The sequence below is a fragment of the Macaca nemestrina genome, chromosome 15 (assembly GCF_043159975.1).
Source record: "Macaca nemestrina isolate mMacNem1 chromosome 15, mMacNem.hap1, whole genome shotgun sequence".
NCBI classification, from domain to species: domain Eukaryota; kingdom Metazoa; phylum Chordata; class Mammalia; order Primates; family Cercopithecidae; genus Macaca; species Macaca nemestrina.
The window spans coordinates 109,230,405-109,246,144 of record NC_092139.1 but is presented as its reverse complement, the minus strand read 5'-3'; the positions used below and the strand labels follow the sequence as shown (position 1 = coordinate 109,246,144).

At 53.6% G+C, this 15,740-nt stretch overlaps 1 protein-coding gene across 2 annotated transcripts; it reads left to right on the top strand.

Annotated features, from left to right (window-relative positions):
* Positions 1-256: 256 nt before the first annotated feature.
* Positions 257-15,448, top strand: LOC105464377 (RNA polymerase III subunit H). 2 transcript variants are annotated; one of them, XM_011712212.3, is made up of 7 exons: positions 257-404; positions 684-814; positions 4,656-4,752; positions 11,719-11,805; positions 12,308-12,371; positions 13,572-13,773; positions 15,138-15,448. In XM_011712212.3, the coding sequence occupies exons 2-7, from the start codon at positions 704-706 to the stop codon at positions 15,189-15,191; spliced, it is 615 nt and encodes a 204-aa protein (XP_011710514.1). In that variant the 5' UTR covers positions 257-404; positions 684-703; the 3' UTR covers positions 15,192-15,448. The 2 variants fall into 2 exon arrangements, with proteins under 2 accessions (XP_011710514.1, XP_070936750.1); XM_071080649.1 differs by lacking the exon at positions 257-404 and having other exon boundaries at positions 406-814.
* Positions 15,449-15,740: the final 292 nt, after the last annotated feature.

Genomic DNA, 15,740 nt, shown 5'->3' with positions numbered 1-15,740 from the left:
GGTGCTAAGCATATTATGTTTGCGGTGGTTTTTTTTTTTTTTTTAACTTAGAAGATGTGGTAATATATGTTTGCGTTCCCAAAGGATCACTCTGCTGCTGTGCGGAGGACAGCAAGGCGGGTAAAGCACGGGCCTGGCGAGGGATAATCAGGCAGTAGTGCACGGAGGTCGCCTAGCAACCAGAAAGCGCCGTCGGGAGCTGGGAAAACGCTCTGCTCCTGTGAAAGGAGGAGGCCCCGCCCCCTCCCCGCCCTCTCTCCGCCCCACGCAGTGCGCGGGTACACGCTCTGTGCGACTCGGACGGACAGAGGCTTCTTATTGGTAGGTTTTCCGGAAGCGATGGATTCGGAATCTCGCCCGCAGCCACGCAAAACCGAGCGGCTGTGTGCGGTGCGTGGTGCGCGGTACGTGCGGCGGCACGTGGCGCGGGTGCGGGGCGGGGCGTGGCGTGGCGGGGTCGCGCGGCGCGGGCGCGCACCCGGAGCTCTGAACAGAGAGCGCCTCCTTCTGGCCTCGGTTTCCTCCCGTTGTAGTAGCGGAGCATGGCCCCGACCGGGCACCCGAGACCGCCCCGTGCAGCCTCACTGCCAGCCTGGGGGCCTCAGCGACCGCGACGGGACCAAGGGGCTCGGGGATCCTCCCCGCCCCCGGCCCTGGTGCTTGACTGACCCTCCCGTTCCCAGAGCCCCCAGCGCAGACCGGGATGTTTGTCCTGGTGGAGATGGTGGACACGGTGCGGATCCCCCCTTGGCAGTTTGAGAGGAAGCTCAACGACTCCATTGCCGAGGAGCTGAACAAGAAGTTGGCCAACAAGGTACTGGGCCCACGGCTCGCGGGCAGGCCTTGGCGCGGGAGAGCCAGCGCCGCCCACCGGCCGCAGGCCTGGCCTCCGTCATGCCAAGCCCTGGCCATGGGCAAGCGGCTTAATGTCTCAGAACTTCTGTTCACCGTGAAACAGGATGTTGAAGGGGATCAAAAGAAAATGGGCTTAAAAAAGGGAGTTGTAACTGGAAGTGTCAGACTCTACAATTCTAAATTACTTTGCAATTGCAAGCAAGTTAACCCCTCTGGGCCTCAGTTTCCATTTGTAAAATGGGGATAAAATGTTGCTGTCCTTCCAGCCATGCATTGGTTTTTTGTTGTTTTTGTTTTGTTTCGTTTCGTTTTTTTTTTTTTTTTTCTTTCCCCGAGACGGAGTCTTGCTCTGTCGCCCAGGCTGGAGTGCAGTGGCGCAATCTCGGCTCACTGCAAACCTCCGCCTCCTGGGTTCAAGCAATTCTCCTGCCTCAGCCTCCCGAGTAGCTAGGACGACTACAGGCACGCGCCTCCATGCCCAGCTAATTTTTGTATTTGTATTTGTATTTAGTTTTATTTTTATTATTTACTTATTTATTTGAGATGGAGTCTCGCTCTGTCGCCCAGGCTGGAGTGCAGTGGCGCGATCTCGGCTCACTGCAAGCTCTGCCTCATGGATTCACGCCATTCTCCTGCCTCAGCCTCCCAAGTAGCTGGGGCTACAGGGGCCCGCCACCACGCCCGGCTAATTTTTTTTGGATTTTTAGTAGAGACGGGGTTTCACCATGTTAGCCTGGTTGGTCTCGATCTCCTGACCTCGTGATCCGCCGCCTCTGCCTCCCAGAGTGCTGGGATTACAGGCGTGAGCCACCGTGCCCGGCCAATTTTTGTATTTTTAGTAGAGACGGGGTTTCTCCATGTGGCCAGGATGGTCTCGATCTCTTGATCTCCCCACCTTGGCCTCCCAAAGTGCTGGGATTACAAGCGTGAGCCACCGCTCTGGGCCAGTGCATTGTTTTTGTGAAGATGAACAGTTCTAGTAGTACAGAGTTAACGAACTGTCAGGAGGTTCATCCCTTCATTCTAGCAGCCAATATTTGTGCGCCATCTCTGCGCCGTGCCTATGTGCCTTAGTGCCAGCTGAGAGGTCCTCCCACTGCCATTTCTCTGGCAGTCCTCCCTTTCCAGGTATTCTGTGTCGCATCAGTCTTTCCATCTTAGACTTTTTCCTTTCCCTCTCTTTGAGAGCAGGGACTTACCTGTCTTCTTCCCTGAAGTATCCCCTCACTTAGCCAGAGCCTGGCACCAGTAGATGTTCCATAATTTTATGTTTTTTTGTTTGTTTGTTTGTTTGTTTGTTTGTTTTTTGAGACAGAGTCTTGCTCTGTCGCCCAGGCTGGGGTGCAGTGGCCGGATCTCAGCTCACTGCAAGCTCCGCCTCCCGGGTTTAGACCATTCTCCTGCCTCAGCCTCCCGAGTAGCTGGGACTACAGGCGCCCGCCACCTCGCCCGGCTAGTTTTTTGTATTTTTTAGTAGAGACGGGGTTTCACCATGTTAGCCAGGATGGTCTCGATCTCCTGACCTCGTGATCCGCCCGTCTCGGCCTCCCAAAGTGCTGGGATTACAGGCTTGAGCCACCGCGCCTGGCCTGTTTGTTTGTTTTTTAAACAGAGTCCCGCTCTTGTCGCCCAGGCTGGGGTGCAGTGGTGCAATCTTGGCTCACTGCAACCTCCACCTCCTGGGTTCAAGCTATTCTTCTGCCTCAGCCTCTTGAGTAGCTGGGATTACAGGTGCCTTCCACCACGCCCGGCTAATTTTTGTACTTTTAGTAGAGACAGGGTTTCGCCATGTTGGCCAGGCTGGTCTCAAACTCCTGACCTCGGGTGATCTGCCTGCCTCAGCCTCCCATAGTGCTGGGATTACAGGCGTGAGCCACTGCGCCCAGCCATTTGTCTGTTGAATGAAACAGAGGCAAGGCTCTGAGCTATAGTGTGCTGGGAAAAGCAGATATGAATGAGAGGGGTCCATAGTTGAGGGTGTGGTGACAAATTGAGGTAAATGCTATGAGGGACAGATGTTCACACACCTGTGGGAACAAAGGACCATCCCCTGGAATGAGGGAACCTGCGGCTTTGGTGAGGAGGTGGGGTTGGAACTGAGATCTGATGGTGATGTAGAGCCAACCACAGGATTCCTTTCTGGGGTGGGAGGGGACTGGGTGGAGAGAAGAGCCCTGAAGGCAGGAACTGGCATGTGCACAGGCCCTGTGAAGAAGGAATACAGACAGGGCGTGGTGGCTCACACCTGTAATCCCAGCACTTTGAGAGGTTGAGGCTGGTGGATCACCCGAGGTCAGGAGTTCGAGACCAGCTTGTCCAACATGGTGAAACCCCATCTCTACTAAAAATACAAAAAGTAGCTGTAGCTGGGCATGGTGGCGGGCACCTGTAATCCCAGCTACTTGAGAGGCAGAGGGAGGAGAATCACTTGAACCCAGGAGGCGGAGGTTGCAGTGAACTGAAATCGTGCCATTGCCCTCCAGCCTGAGTGACAAGAGTGAAACTTTGCCTCAAAAAAAAAAAATAAAAAAGAAGAAGAAGGGGTACAACACCCACCATGGTGTGGAAGAGGCTGGTGTGGCTTGGGCATAGGGAAGGGTAGGCTGGAAAGGTGGGTGGGGGCCAGGCCACACAGCCCTGTAGGATGAGGTACTGGTCTTTATCCGTGGAGCATCAGGAGGTGATGGACTGAGAAGGAGCCAGAAAGAGGAAGCTCAGCTTCCTGAGGCAGTCCCTTCAGAAGAGGTGAGGTTGATTTGAAGGTTGTTAGGTGGTGAAGGGAACTCATGGAGTCTTTAAGTGGATGGCTGCTAGTTACTTTGTGAGGTTGAAGGTGAGGGTCTGTTGGGGGATGAGGTACGGACCTTGTGGAGAGAGAAGGGGTAGAAAGTCCAAGAAGGGAATGGAGTCCCTTTGGAGTACAGGTCCTGTTGGGACAAGTCTTATAGTAGTCAATTAGATGAATCATTTGAGAGGAGGCCCAAACAGAAATCCATGGTCTGACAAAGGGCATGGATCTTGTGGCCTTATCTTGGTGAGGTTTGGCCACAACTCTGAGTTCTCTGAGCTTCTTGCTAATTCTTGGACAGTTCCTGCAAGGGTTCTAAGTGGGGGTGATGACATGGTGGCAGATAAGCAGACACTGAGTAGCCAGTTGTTTGAACCACCATGGTGTGGGGTGGGGGCATGGGATTTCTGCACATTCTTGGGGCCTAGGTCATGTGTCCCTCTGCCAGCTGCAGTCCCTGTGGCTGCATCTGTGTGTCTAAGATGTTGTGAGCACAATGGTTCTGTCGCTTACCAAACTGTGAGCTCTGGCATTGGCTTTGGGATGTCGGAGACTGCACGTTTAGCTAGCATTCCTGTCATTGGTCCTCACTAGTAATAACAAAGATCCTCAATGATGATTGTTTTCAGCGCACGAGCCAGGCACTAGGCTAGGGGCTTCACATCTGTTATCTCTCTTTATTTTATAATCCTGCCGCCTGGTATTTCCCATTCTCTGATGGGGAGACTGAGGCTCAGAGAGGTGAAGTGACCCTCTTGGCAGTCACACAGTGGGTGGTAGAGCTGGCCTTGGAACCTGGACCTGTTTTGTCACGTGAGGCCCTGCTCCTTCCAGATCTCTGCATCGTTCTGAGGTTCCTTACCCTGGTTTCCTCCACAAACTCATTTTCACCTTAAAAAGGAGATAATCATGGCTTGCTTGCGGTTGTGAGGGGTTCAGACTGCCTGGGAGCTGGGCCTGTGGTCACTCTGTGTCCATGTGTACTTGTGTGTCTATGTTTGTATGCATGCAGGTCGTGTACAACGTGGGACTCTGCATATGTCTGTTTGATATCACCAAACTGGAGGATGCCTATGTATTCCCTGGGGATGGCGCATCACACACCAAAGGTGGGTATCTTCTGTCCCTGGGGCATTGGGTTTCTTGGGGCTCAGTTTTCTGTAGCAAAAGTTCAAGCCAAAGCCAGGTTCAGTGGTGTGTGCCTGTAAGGCTGAGGGCGGAAGGATCTCTTGAGCCACAGAGTTCAAGGCCAGTCTGGGCAACATAGTAAGACCCTGTCTTTAAATAAATAAATAAATAAATAAATAAAATATTTAAAAATTTTAAAAGGTTAAAGCCAAAGAGATGGCCAGAGGGTGCTGGGAGTCCTGGAGGTTGAGAGACCTGGGGCCTCATCCTGAATTGGCCAGGAATTGACCCGGTGACAGTGGCAGACTTATCTTCTCTGGGCCTGTGTTTCCTCATCTGTTCGGCCTGGGATGTGGACTAGGTGGTTCTCAAGGCCTCTTCAGCTCTGACATCATAGCTCTATGTCTGTGCCCTTTTGGTCTCATTGCTACTGAGCCCTGCACCTTGTCCGTTCCTCGGACTGCCCACTGCCTGTGGAGAGCAGACGGAAGGGGGATCAGCAGGCTGGCTGTGGGAGGGGACTTCGATAGTAGGACACAGTAAGTAAGAGTGTGGTCTCGAGATTCAAAGCTGAACTCTGCCTCTTAATAGCTGTGTGTCCTGGCAGAATATGTCATGGCTCTGCGCCTCTGCTTCCTCATCTGTCAGGTGCAGTTCAGGATAGATTTTATATTCCAAGACTGTTGTGAGGATTAAGGAGTTAATACATGAAAGCTCTTAGGACCGAGCCTTAGCACCTAGCGAGCACTCAGTGACTTATCAGCTTGGATTGTTTCTCCCTATTCTGTGGGTCAGTTGGGTGGTTTTCCTCTGGGCTGGCTGGCCTGGGGCTGGACGATCTAGGATGGTCTCACATTCTGAAGGTTGGCAGATTGGTTGGTTACTGGGAGCCTGGGCCGGGCTGGCCCATCTCTGCCCCACATGGTCTCATCTTTCAGTAGGCCAGGCTAGGCTTGGCGGTTTTAAGGTTCCAAAGTTCAGTGCATAAGTACTTCTCAAGCCTCTGCTTCCATCCCATTGGCTAGGGTGAGGGTATGGAGAAATCGACTTCACCTCTGGGTGGGAGAAAGTGCAGTTACATTGCAAAGGGGTGTGCATCCAAGGATGGGAGGGTGATTACCAGATCCTGGAAAGAGGGAGGAGTAGAGAGAGGACCACGCCGAGAGGAGTGGGGACCAGCAGTCAAGGGAGGTGCTGAGCCCCGGGAGAGGGGCATTCTTCATTCTCATGTCTGGACCAAGCCAGTGTAGAAGACAGTGAGAGGCCCATTGAGAGGGTTCAGGCTCCCAGAGCGCAGGCACCGAGCCTGCCATCCCTTGGACACTCAGAAGCACAGTTCTCAGCCTGCCCCAAGCCTCCTGAGTCAGAATCTTGGGGGATGGGCCCAAATACTTTTTTTCTGAGACGGAGTGTTGCACTGTTGCCCAGGCTGGAGTGCAGTGGTGCGATCTCGGCTCGCTGCAAGCTCTGCCTCCTGGGTTCACGCCGTTCTCCTGACTCAGCCTCTTGAGTAGCTGGGATTACAGGCACCCACCACCACGCCTGGCTAAGTTTTTGTAATTTTAGTAGAGATGGGGTTTCACCGTGTTAGCCAGGATGGTCTTGATCTCCTGACCTTGTGATCCACCCGCCTTGGCCTCCTTAAGTGCTGGGATTACAGGCGTGAGCCACCGCACCCAGCCAATTTTTTTTTTTTTTTTTTTTTTAAGACGGAGTCTCACTCTGTCACCCAGGCTGGAGTGCAGTGGCGCGATCTTGACTTACTGCAACCTCCACCTCCTGGCATCAAGTGATTCTCCTGCCTCAGCCTCCTGAGTAGCTGGGATTGCAGGCATGCACCATCATACCTGGCTAATTTTTGTATTTTTAGTGGAGACGGGGTTTCACAATGTTGATCAGGCTGGTCTCGAACTCCTGACCTCGTGATCCGCCCACCTCGGCCTCCCAGAGTGCTGGGATTATAGGCATGAGCCACTGCCCCTGGCCCCAAAGGCTGTTTTACAACAAGGTGCCAGGTGGTTGTCACATGAGCCTGTGATGGATAAGCCCTGTGGTAGTCCATACTGGTCAGCCTCTCAGCACAGAGATGCCAGAACATTCCAGAGTATGCTGTGAGACTGCCTGGTGTCTGCGTCCAGGCATTCAGCGAATTAATTAGTTCACATAGATGTTACCATGCTACGCTGAGAGGCCAAAGAGACGGGCTGTCTTTATATGGACTAGGAGCATTTTCATTAGCAGAGAAATAAGACTGTGATGTGAAAACAACCACGAGGGCCTCTGTTTACAGAGAAGGAGGCCAAGCTGAGCCCAGTCTCCGCATTTGGACAGGGGCCTTGGTTGTCCAGGAGACAAGTGGTAATAGGTACTAGAAATTGCAGAAAAACTTGGAGAAAAAAGTCACACTGGGGCCGGGTGTGGCGGCTCATGCCTGTAATCCCAGCACCTCGGGAAGCCAAGGTGGGTGTTTCACCTGAGGTTAGGAATTCAAGACCAGCCTGGCCAACATGGCAAAATCTCGTCTCTACTAAAAATTAAAAAAAAAAAGCCGGACATGGTGGCTCACGCCTGTAATCCCAGCACTTTGGGAGGCTGAGGTGGGCGGATCATGAGGTCAGGAGTTCGAGACCAACCTGACCAACATGGTGAAACCCATCTTTACTAAAAATGCAAAAATTGGGCCAGGCATGGTGGCTCAGGCCTGTAATCCCAGCACTATGGGAGGCTAGGCGGGCAGATCACGAGGTCAAGAGATTGAGACCATCCTGGCTTAGCATGGTAAAATCCCGTCTCTACTAAAAATACAAAAAATTAACCGGGTGTGGCGATAGGTGCCTGTAGTCCCAGCTACTTGGGAGGCTGAGGCAGGAGAATGGCGTGAACCCAAGAGGCGGAGCTTGCAGTGAGCTGAGATCCAGCCACTGCACTCCAGCCTGGGTGACAGAATGAGACTCTGTCTCAAAAAAAAAAAAAAAACAAAACAATTAGCTGGGTGAAGTGGCATATGTCTGTAATCCCAGCTACTCAGGAGGCTGAGGCAGGAGAATTGCTTGAACCTGGGAGGCAGAGGTTGCAGTGAACCGAGATTGTGCCGCTGCTCTCCAGGCTAGGTGACAGGGCAAGACTGCATCTCAAAAAAAAAACCAAATTAGCCAGGTATGGTGGTGTGCGTGCTGGTAATCTCAGCTCCCTGGGAGGTGGAGGTGGAGGCAGGAGAATCACTTGAACCCACGAGGCCAAGAACACGCCACTGCACTCCAGTTTGGGTGACAGAGAGAGACTCTGTCTCAAAAAAAAAAAAAAAAGTCGGAGGAAATTCTGTCTATTCAATTGGAAGATTTCTACTGCTGACTTTTATTAGCTCCCACCCTCATCTGTCCTGGGTCTCTGTTTTCTTGGGAATCAGGTGGGAGGCATGGAGTGATCACAAGGACCTAGATTTGAATTAATTCTGGCTCTGGCCTCCTGGATGGGGACCTTGGGTGGGTACCTCCGCCTCTCTCAGCCTGAGTTTCCTCCTCTGTACAATGGGGTTAACCCTGCAGCTATAAAACTCCCGTTGAGCACCATGCAGGGTGAGCTGTGATTTTTGTTGTGGGAACCAATTGCCATGCTTTGAGGCTGACGCCTGACCCCAGGCCCTGTTCCCACTGCTCCCACTCCTGCAACCCTGCCGCCTCACTCAGGGCTGTCACCAAGCCAGTGCTGGAAGGGCTCAGCACCAGGTCATGCTGTGCCTTCACCTTTGTTCAGAGAAATATTTATTTGCTTGGGCCTTGGGAGCGGTTGCTCTACCTCTCTGAGACTCGGTTTCCCTATCTGTGCACACAGTATAATGACAGTAATAGAACCTTCCTCCCTCATTAAATATCTGTGAGGAGTCAACGAGCAAATCTGAGCGAAGCTTTGGTCTAGTGCCGGGCACGTAGGGCGTGCTCACAGATGATGGCCTTTGTGGCATGGGACCCTGACCCCCATTGGCTAAGTCTACCCCTCGTTATTTGGTGCCAGCCCCTGTTCTCCACACCCTCCCAGCCTGGGACCTGCTGTACCCTGCCCCCGCCTGCCCCATTCTGATTGGGGGCCCTGCTCTCAGCTCCAGAGCAGTGCTCCTTTGTGGCCACCTTTAGTTATTTATTTTTTAACTTTTTTTTTTTTTTTTTTTTTTTTTTGAGACGGAGTCTCACTCTGTCACCTGGGCTGGAGAGCAGTGGCGCCATCTCTGCTCACTGCAAGCTCCGCCTCCCGGGTTCACGCCATTCTTCTGCCTCAGCCTCCCTAGAAGCTGGGACTACAGGCGCCCACCACCATGCCTGGCTAATGTTTTGTATTTTCAGTAGAGACAGGGTTTCACCGTATTAGCCAGGATGGTCTCGATCTCCTGACCTCGTGATCTGCCTGCCTCGGCTTCCCAAAGTGCTGGGATTACAGGCGTGAGCCACCGCGCCCAGCCTATTTTTTAACATTTTAAAATATTTTATTGATTTGCAAATCAGGCAGCTTCCTCAGCCAGAGTCGGTGCAGAGACACCCCCCACCTTTTTTTCTTTTCTTTTTTTTTGAGACAGAGTCTTCTCTGTTGCCCAGGCTGGAGTGCAGTGGCACGATCTTGGCTCACTGCAACCTCTCTGCCTCCCGGGTTCAAGACATTCTCCTGCCTCAGCCTCCCGAGTAGCTGAGATTACAGGTGCCCACCACCACACCTAGCTAAATTTTGTATTTGTAGTAGAAATGGGGTTTCACCATGTTCGCCAGGATAGTCTTGAACTCCTGACCTCAGGCAATCGGCCTGCCTTGGCTTCCCAAAGTGTTGGGATTATAGGCGTGAGCCACCATGCCTGGCCTGTTTTTTTTTTTTTTTTTTTTTTTTTTTTGCCTTTTTTAACAGGTTTATCATTTGTTTCATTTTTTCTTTTTTTTTCTTTTTTTTTGTTTCATTTTTTTCTATTGTAAAATATACATAACATGAAATTTACCAATTTAAACATTTTAAGTGTACAGGTCAGTGGCATTAGGCACATTCATATTCTTGTTTTTTTTTTTGAGACGGAGTCTTGCTCTGTTGCCCAGGCTAGAGTGCAGTGGTGCCATCTCGGCTCACTGCCAGCTCCACCTCCCGGGTTCACGCCATTCTCCTGCCTCAACCTCCCAAGTAGCTGGGACTACAGGCGCCGGCCACCACGCCCAGCTAATTATTTTTTGTATTTTTAGTAGAGATGGGGTTTCATCGTGTTAGCCAGGATGGTCTCAATCTCCTGACCTTGTGATCCTTCTGCCTCAGCCTCCCAGAGTGCTGGGATTATAGGCGTGAACCACTGCACTCGGCCCACCTCCAGAACTTTTTCATAGGGCAGATGTGGCGGCTCGTGCCTGTAATCCCAGCACTTTGGGAGTCTGATCACTTGAACCCAGGAGTTTGAGACTAGCCTGGGCAATATGGTAAAACCCTGTCTCTAAAAAAATGCAAAAATCAGCTGAGCATGGTGGTGGGCACCTGTAACCGCAGCTACTCAGGAGGCTGAGGCAGAGAATTGCTTGAACCTGGGAGGCGGAGGTTGCAGTGAGCCAGGATCGCGCCATTGCACTCCAGCCTGGAAAAAAAGAGCGAAACTCCATCTCAAATAAATAAATAAATACAAAAAATGAGTTGGGCATGATGACATGTTCCTGTAGTCTCAGCTACTTGAGAGGTTGAGACGGGAGGATCACTTGAGCCTGGGAATTTGAAGCTACAGTGAGCCATGATGGTGCCACTGCACTCCAACCTGGGCGACAGTGAAACTCTGTCTCAACAAAAAAACACAACAACAGAAAAACTTTTTCATCATCCCAGACTGGAGCTCCTTAGCCATTTAACACTAATTCCCCATTGCCCACCCCGCCAGCACCTGGAAACCACTGTGCTACTTTTTAAAAAAAATTTTTTGAAGGCAGTGACAGGGTTACTCACTGCAACCTCTGCCTCCTAGGTTCAAATAATTCTGGTACCTCAGCCTTCTGAGTAGCTGGGATTACAGGTGCCTGCCACCATGCCCAGCTTTTTTTTTTTTTTTTGAGATGCAGTCTCGCTTTGTCACCCAAGTGGAGTACAGTGGTTCGATCTCAGCTCACTGCAACCTCGGCCTCCCGGGTTCAAGTGATTCTCCTGCCTCAGCCTCCCCAGTAGCTGGGATTACAGGCATGCACCACCATGCCCAGCTAATTTTGTATTTTTAGTAGAGACGGGGTTTCTCCATGTTGGTCAGGCTGGTGCTGAACTCCTCACCTGAGGTGGTCCGCCTGCCTTGGCCTCCGAAAGTACTGGGATTATTTTTTTTTTGAGACGGAGTCTCGCTCTGTCGCCCGGGCTGGAGTGCAGTGGCGTGATCTCGGCTCACTGCAAGCTCCACCTCCCAGGTTCACACCATTCTCCTGCCTCAGCCTCCCGAGTAGCGGGGACTCTACAGGCGCCCGCCACCGCACCCGGCTAATTTTTTTGTATTTTTAGTTCAGATGGGGTTTCACTGTGTTAGCCAGGATGGTCTTGATCTCCTGACCTCGTGATCTGCCCACCTCAGCCTCCCAAAGTGCAGGGATTACAGGCGTGAGCCACTGTGCCCAGCTTCAAACCCTGCTTTCTTTACCAGTTGCTTCTGCCCTTTTTAGGAGCTGAAGGAGAGCCTGAAGGGAGGTTGAAATTGACTTTGGAGCCACTGATGGCTCAGAGTCTGGGCTCAGGTGTGAGTAACCTGGCAGTTTTGGGAGTGCCCAATTCTAGGACAGCTGCTGCTGGCACCTTGTGGGGGCCATGCTGTGAACTTGCAGGAGACAAGGGGAGGGTCTGGGGCCTGCAGGGGGATGTGGCATGGAGCAGCCACACAGGCCCCCGGGTGTGCTGGCACCTGAGGGTGACATGGGAGTGCGCTGGGGCCCCAGTCAGCGTCACTGACGGGCTTTCTTCATTTCCAGTCCATTTTCGCTACGTGGTGTTTCATCCATTCCTAGACGAGATTCTGATTGGGAAGATCAAAGGCTGCAGCCCAGAAGGAGTGCACGGTAACCGTGGCCCTGATGCCTCAGACAAGACTTGGGAACACTGTTGGGGCAGGAGGTCTGTGCCCATCCACATGGTCAGGGGAGGGCTCAGGTGTTGAGGCTGAACCTTCCCCGTGCTGTCAGAGAAGCTTGCCCACCCTCCCTCTCATGTGTTGTGTGAGGACCTCCGTCAGCAGTGAGGTTTCACTGTCAGGCCATCACTCTGGGCTTCAGGGTAGGCACTGAAGCTGGTGGAAGTGACTGGGAGTCTGCAGCGCCCACTGGTCACTGTTGTGTGCAGAGGTTTTGGGGACTAGGTGCTCCGGGCTTTGCCCAGGGCTGCTCGGCTGTGTGGGTGGTGTAGGCAGAGGCATTAGGCGGGGAAGGGGCCTAGTTTTCCATAATGACATCCACCTCGTGAGCAGCCCAGGGCAGGGCTTGCCTGTCAAGCATCAGACCCTGCAATGTTTGGTGTCTACTGGGAACCGTCATCTCAGGCCATCACCTGCTTCCTTCCTTCCAGTCTCTCTAGGCTTCTTCGATGACATTCTCATCCCCCCAGAGTCACTGCAGCAGCCAGCCAAGTTGTATCCTCCCAAGGTTAAAGTGGTTTGTCACAGAGGAGCTCAGGCCTCTCCAAAGGAAGGTCCCCACTCTTTAGGGTGGCCTTTGGGTCCTGTAACCTGATGCCACTGGCCTCTGTGCCTGCCCCCAGCCTGTGCTTTTGCTCCAGAGGCACCAGCCTGTCTGTGCCTCCCATTCAGGGAGTGAAGTGATGCCCACGCGCCTGTCTTTGTTGGGGCTGTCAGGCTTGGCTGTCTGGGTTGTACACTGCACACCATTAGAGCTGTGGTGTCCCGGGGGACACCGTTCATTTCTGGTTCACTTTGCTTAGGTTTTCCCTGCAGCAATCATCTTAAAGATCACTTGCCCTGGAGGCTTACGCTGGTCCCTGGGACGTGAGGCCTTGCCTGTGTGCTGGGTCACGGGCTGAGATGTGTTCCTTCTGGGCCTCCGTTGTCCCTGTCCCACCCCTCACCTTGCTGTACTGGGGTTGTCTGTTTCTTTGGGGCTATCCATGAATCTGAGACTCCTCACTAGGAAGGACTCTGATGTGTCACAGCTGTACTCACAGTGCACAGCACGGGACCTGGCACAGAGGCAGGACCCAACAGTGGGACTGCCACCAGAGAACCCATGGCTCCCCTGTGTGGGCTTTGCTAGGGGCGATGGAGGGCCAAGGGGGGCTGCCCTGGCTGGGTGGCCGCACCCCTCTGGGTCTGTGTGTAACTCCAGGATGTGTTAGAAAACCTGGCACAGCGCGGCTGGTTCTCTCACCAACTGTCATCCAACTGGGTAGGTGACCTCCCATCCCACTACATTCTCTTGGAAACGGCAAGTCCTTGGGTGCCCATCAGCCTGTTGCAAGGCTTTGATGAAAAGGGTATGTGGGGCCCCGTGGCAGGAGGCCCAGGTTGCTCTTGTCTTAAGAGGTGGGACTTGGACCATGTCTCGTCCCCTCCTGCTCTGGTGCTCTGAGATTCATGTGCGTCTGGCCGTGGTGTCTGACTGGAGGCCCTGTGTTCCCCATCCTCGGTCCTGGCATCCAAGAGCGCTTGCTCTTCGCTGTTTGGCCCAGGCCTTGCACATGGGGCTGGGACCTGCTTTTGCTGTGACTTCCCAGCCACAGTGATCTCACCCTGGGATTGGTTTTTCCTGGGGTCGGGGGGTGCTGAGGGAAGCCCCTCCCACGATCTGGTTGCTGCCTTGACCCTGGACCCTCTCAGCGACGAAGCGGAGCAGGTGTGGGTGTGGGAGTATGAGACGGAGGAAGGAGCGCACGACCTCTACATGGACACCGGCGAGGAGATCCGCTTCCGGGTGGTGGACGAGAGCTTTGTTGACACATCCCCCACGGGGCCCAGCTCAGCAGATGCCACCACTTCCAGTGAGGAGCTGCCAAAGAAGGAGGCTCCATACACGCTTGTGGTGAGTGGCCCTGATGGCACTGAAACCACCATGGAGGCAGGAGAGCCGGAGTGCAGGGCTGGAGGCTGTGTCCTTTGGGTTCTGCTCTGGGATCTCCCCCAGCAGGTCAGGGATCCTGTTGGGGGGGCCTTGGCTGGTCACTTCTCCCTGGAGAGCCTGGGTTTCTATAGGCCAGGGCTGTGAGGCAATAAAGGTACATGGCTGCTGGTGGGGTGGGCAAGTCAGCTTGCAAGGGGGACAGAGCTCATGCTGGACACGACCAATGATAAAGAGGCTTTGAGGCCAGGTGCAGTGGCTCATATCTGTAACCCCAGCACTTTGGGAGGCCAAAATGGGAGGATTGCTTGAGGCCAGGAGTTTGAGACCAGCCTGGCTAACAAAGTGAGAGCTTGTCTCTACAAAAATCAATTAGCAGGGCATGGTGGTGTGGCCTGTGGTCCCAGCTACTTGGGAGGCTGAGGTGGGAGGATCCCTTGAGCCCAGGAGTTCAAGGTTGTGCCACTGCATTACAGCTTGGGCAACAGAATGAGACGCTGTCTTTAAAAAACTGGGGGTAGGGAGGCGTTTGAGGGAGAAAGAAATCAAGGAAGGGGTTTGAGAGAGATCAAAGCCCTGAGATTAAAGGTAGGACTGCTGAGCGCAGTGGCTCATGCCTGTAATCCCAGCACTTTGGGAGGCCGAGGCTTGTGGATCACAAGGTCAGGAGATCAAGACCATCCTGGCTAACATAGTGAAACCCCATCTCTACTAAAACTACAAAAGATTAGCTGGGTGTGGGTGGCAGGCACCTGTAGTCCCACCTGCTGGGGAGGCTGAGGCAGGAGAATGGCATGAACCCAGGAGGCAGAGGTTGCAGTGAGCCGGGATCGCGCCATTGCACTCCAGCTCAGGTGACAGTGCGAGACTCCGTTTCAAAAAATAAAAATAAATAAATAAATAAATAAATAGGTAGGGCTCCCTGTAGGAGCAGCATTAAAACAGTGAAATAAAAGGGAGGGCTCCAGGGAAGAGTGGCCCTCAAGGCTGCTCCCTGTTGGATGTGTCTGGAGCATGGGCCTCATGTTTGCTCAGCCTTCCTGCCAGTTAGAACCTGGGTGGCCCTGGAGGGCAGGCCTGAGGGTGACGAAGGGTCCCTGACCCTGTCAGGGCCTGGGGTCCCTGGAGAGGGGTCTGCGCCCTGCATGCTGCGTGCCCATCAGGAGCACTGCTGTGGCTCCCACGCCTCCCCAGAGCCTCTGGGCTGCCGTGTGCTGCTCCTCCACTTTGCCTGTGCTGGGCCTGCTGGGCTCCCCTCACCTCCCGTCCAGGTTGGTTCAAGCCAGCGTGTCAGTGAAATGTGCGTGTTCTTTCTCTATCCCTGGCAGGGATCCATCAGTGAGCCAGGCCTGGGCCTTCTCTCCTGGTGGACCAGCAACTAGCCCTGGGGCTGGACAGTGGACCCTACCAGCCTGCAGGAAGGTGCTACGGCAGTCTGTGAAGACAAGAGCAGCTAAGGCTGATGCTAACAGCAGCTGAGGCTAATGTGTCTCGAGCTGGACAGTGGGGCAGGGCCAGGAGTGCCCACCAGCTTGCCCCCCTCCTCCACCATCTAGGCCCTGCTCCTCCCCCCGGAGCTTCTCAAGTCGCTGCTTTCAGTGACAGCAAAGCCATTTAATAAACAATGGCAGCATCAGAAGGGAAGGGGCCACCCTTGTCTCAATGGCCAGTGTTATGATCTGAGGTCACTCAGTTCCTGTCGCTGGGACAGCATGGCCTCTCTTACCGCAGAGATGGGCTCCCCCAACCCCCACCAGGTGGCAGCATGTGGGGGCTGTGAGCTCTGGGCTGCCCCAGGCTGGCTGAGCCTGGTGGAGCCATAAAGTACATAGGGAGTAAGGCTGGCTTGCCTGGGGTGGCTGCTTTGGGCACTGGAAGCTGCCAGTTGGAATTGAGTGGGCATGAAGGGGAGGCACCTTCCCACCAGCTTG

Bases quoted from the DNA above. Each gene is read 5' to 3' on its own strand.
- LOC105464377 (XM_011712212.3), top strand. From the start codon at position 704: ATGTTTGTCCTGGTGGAGATGGTGGACACGGTGCGGATCCCCCCTTGG. The intron at 815-4,655 runs GTACTGGGCCCA...GTATGCATGCAG, and splicing joins ACAAGAAGTTGGCCAACAAG to GTCGTGTACAACGTGGGACT. The intron at 4,753-11,718 runs GTGGGTATCTTC...CTTCATTTCCAG, and splicing joins TGGCGCATCACACACCAAAG to TCCATTTTCGCTACGTGGTG.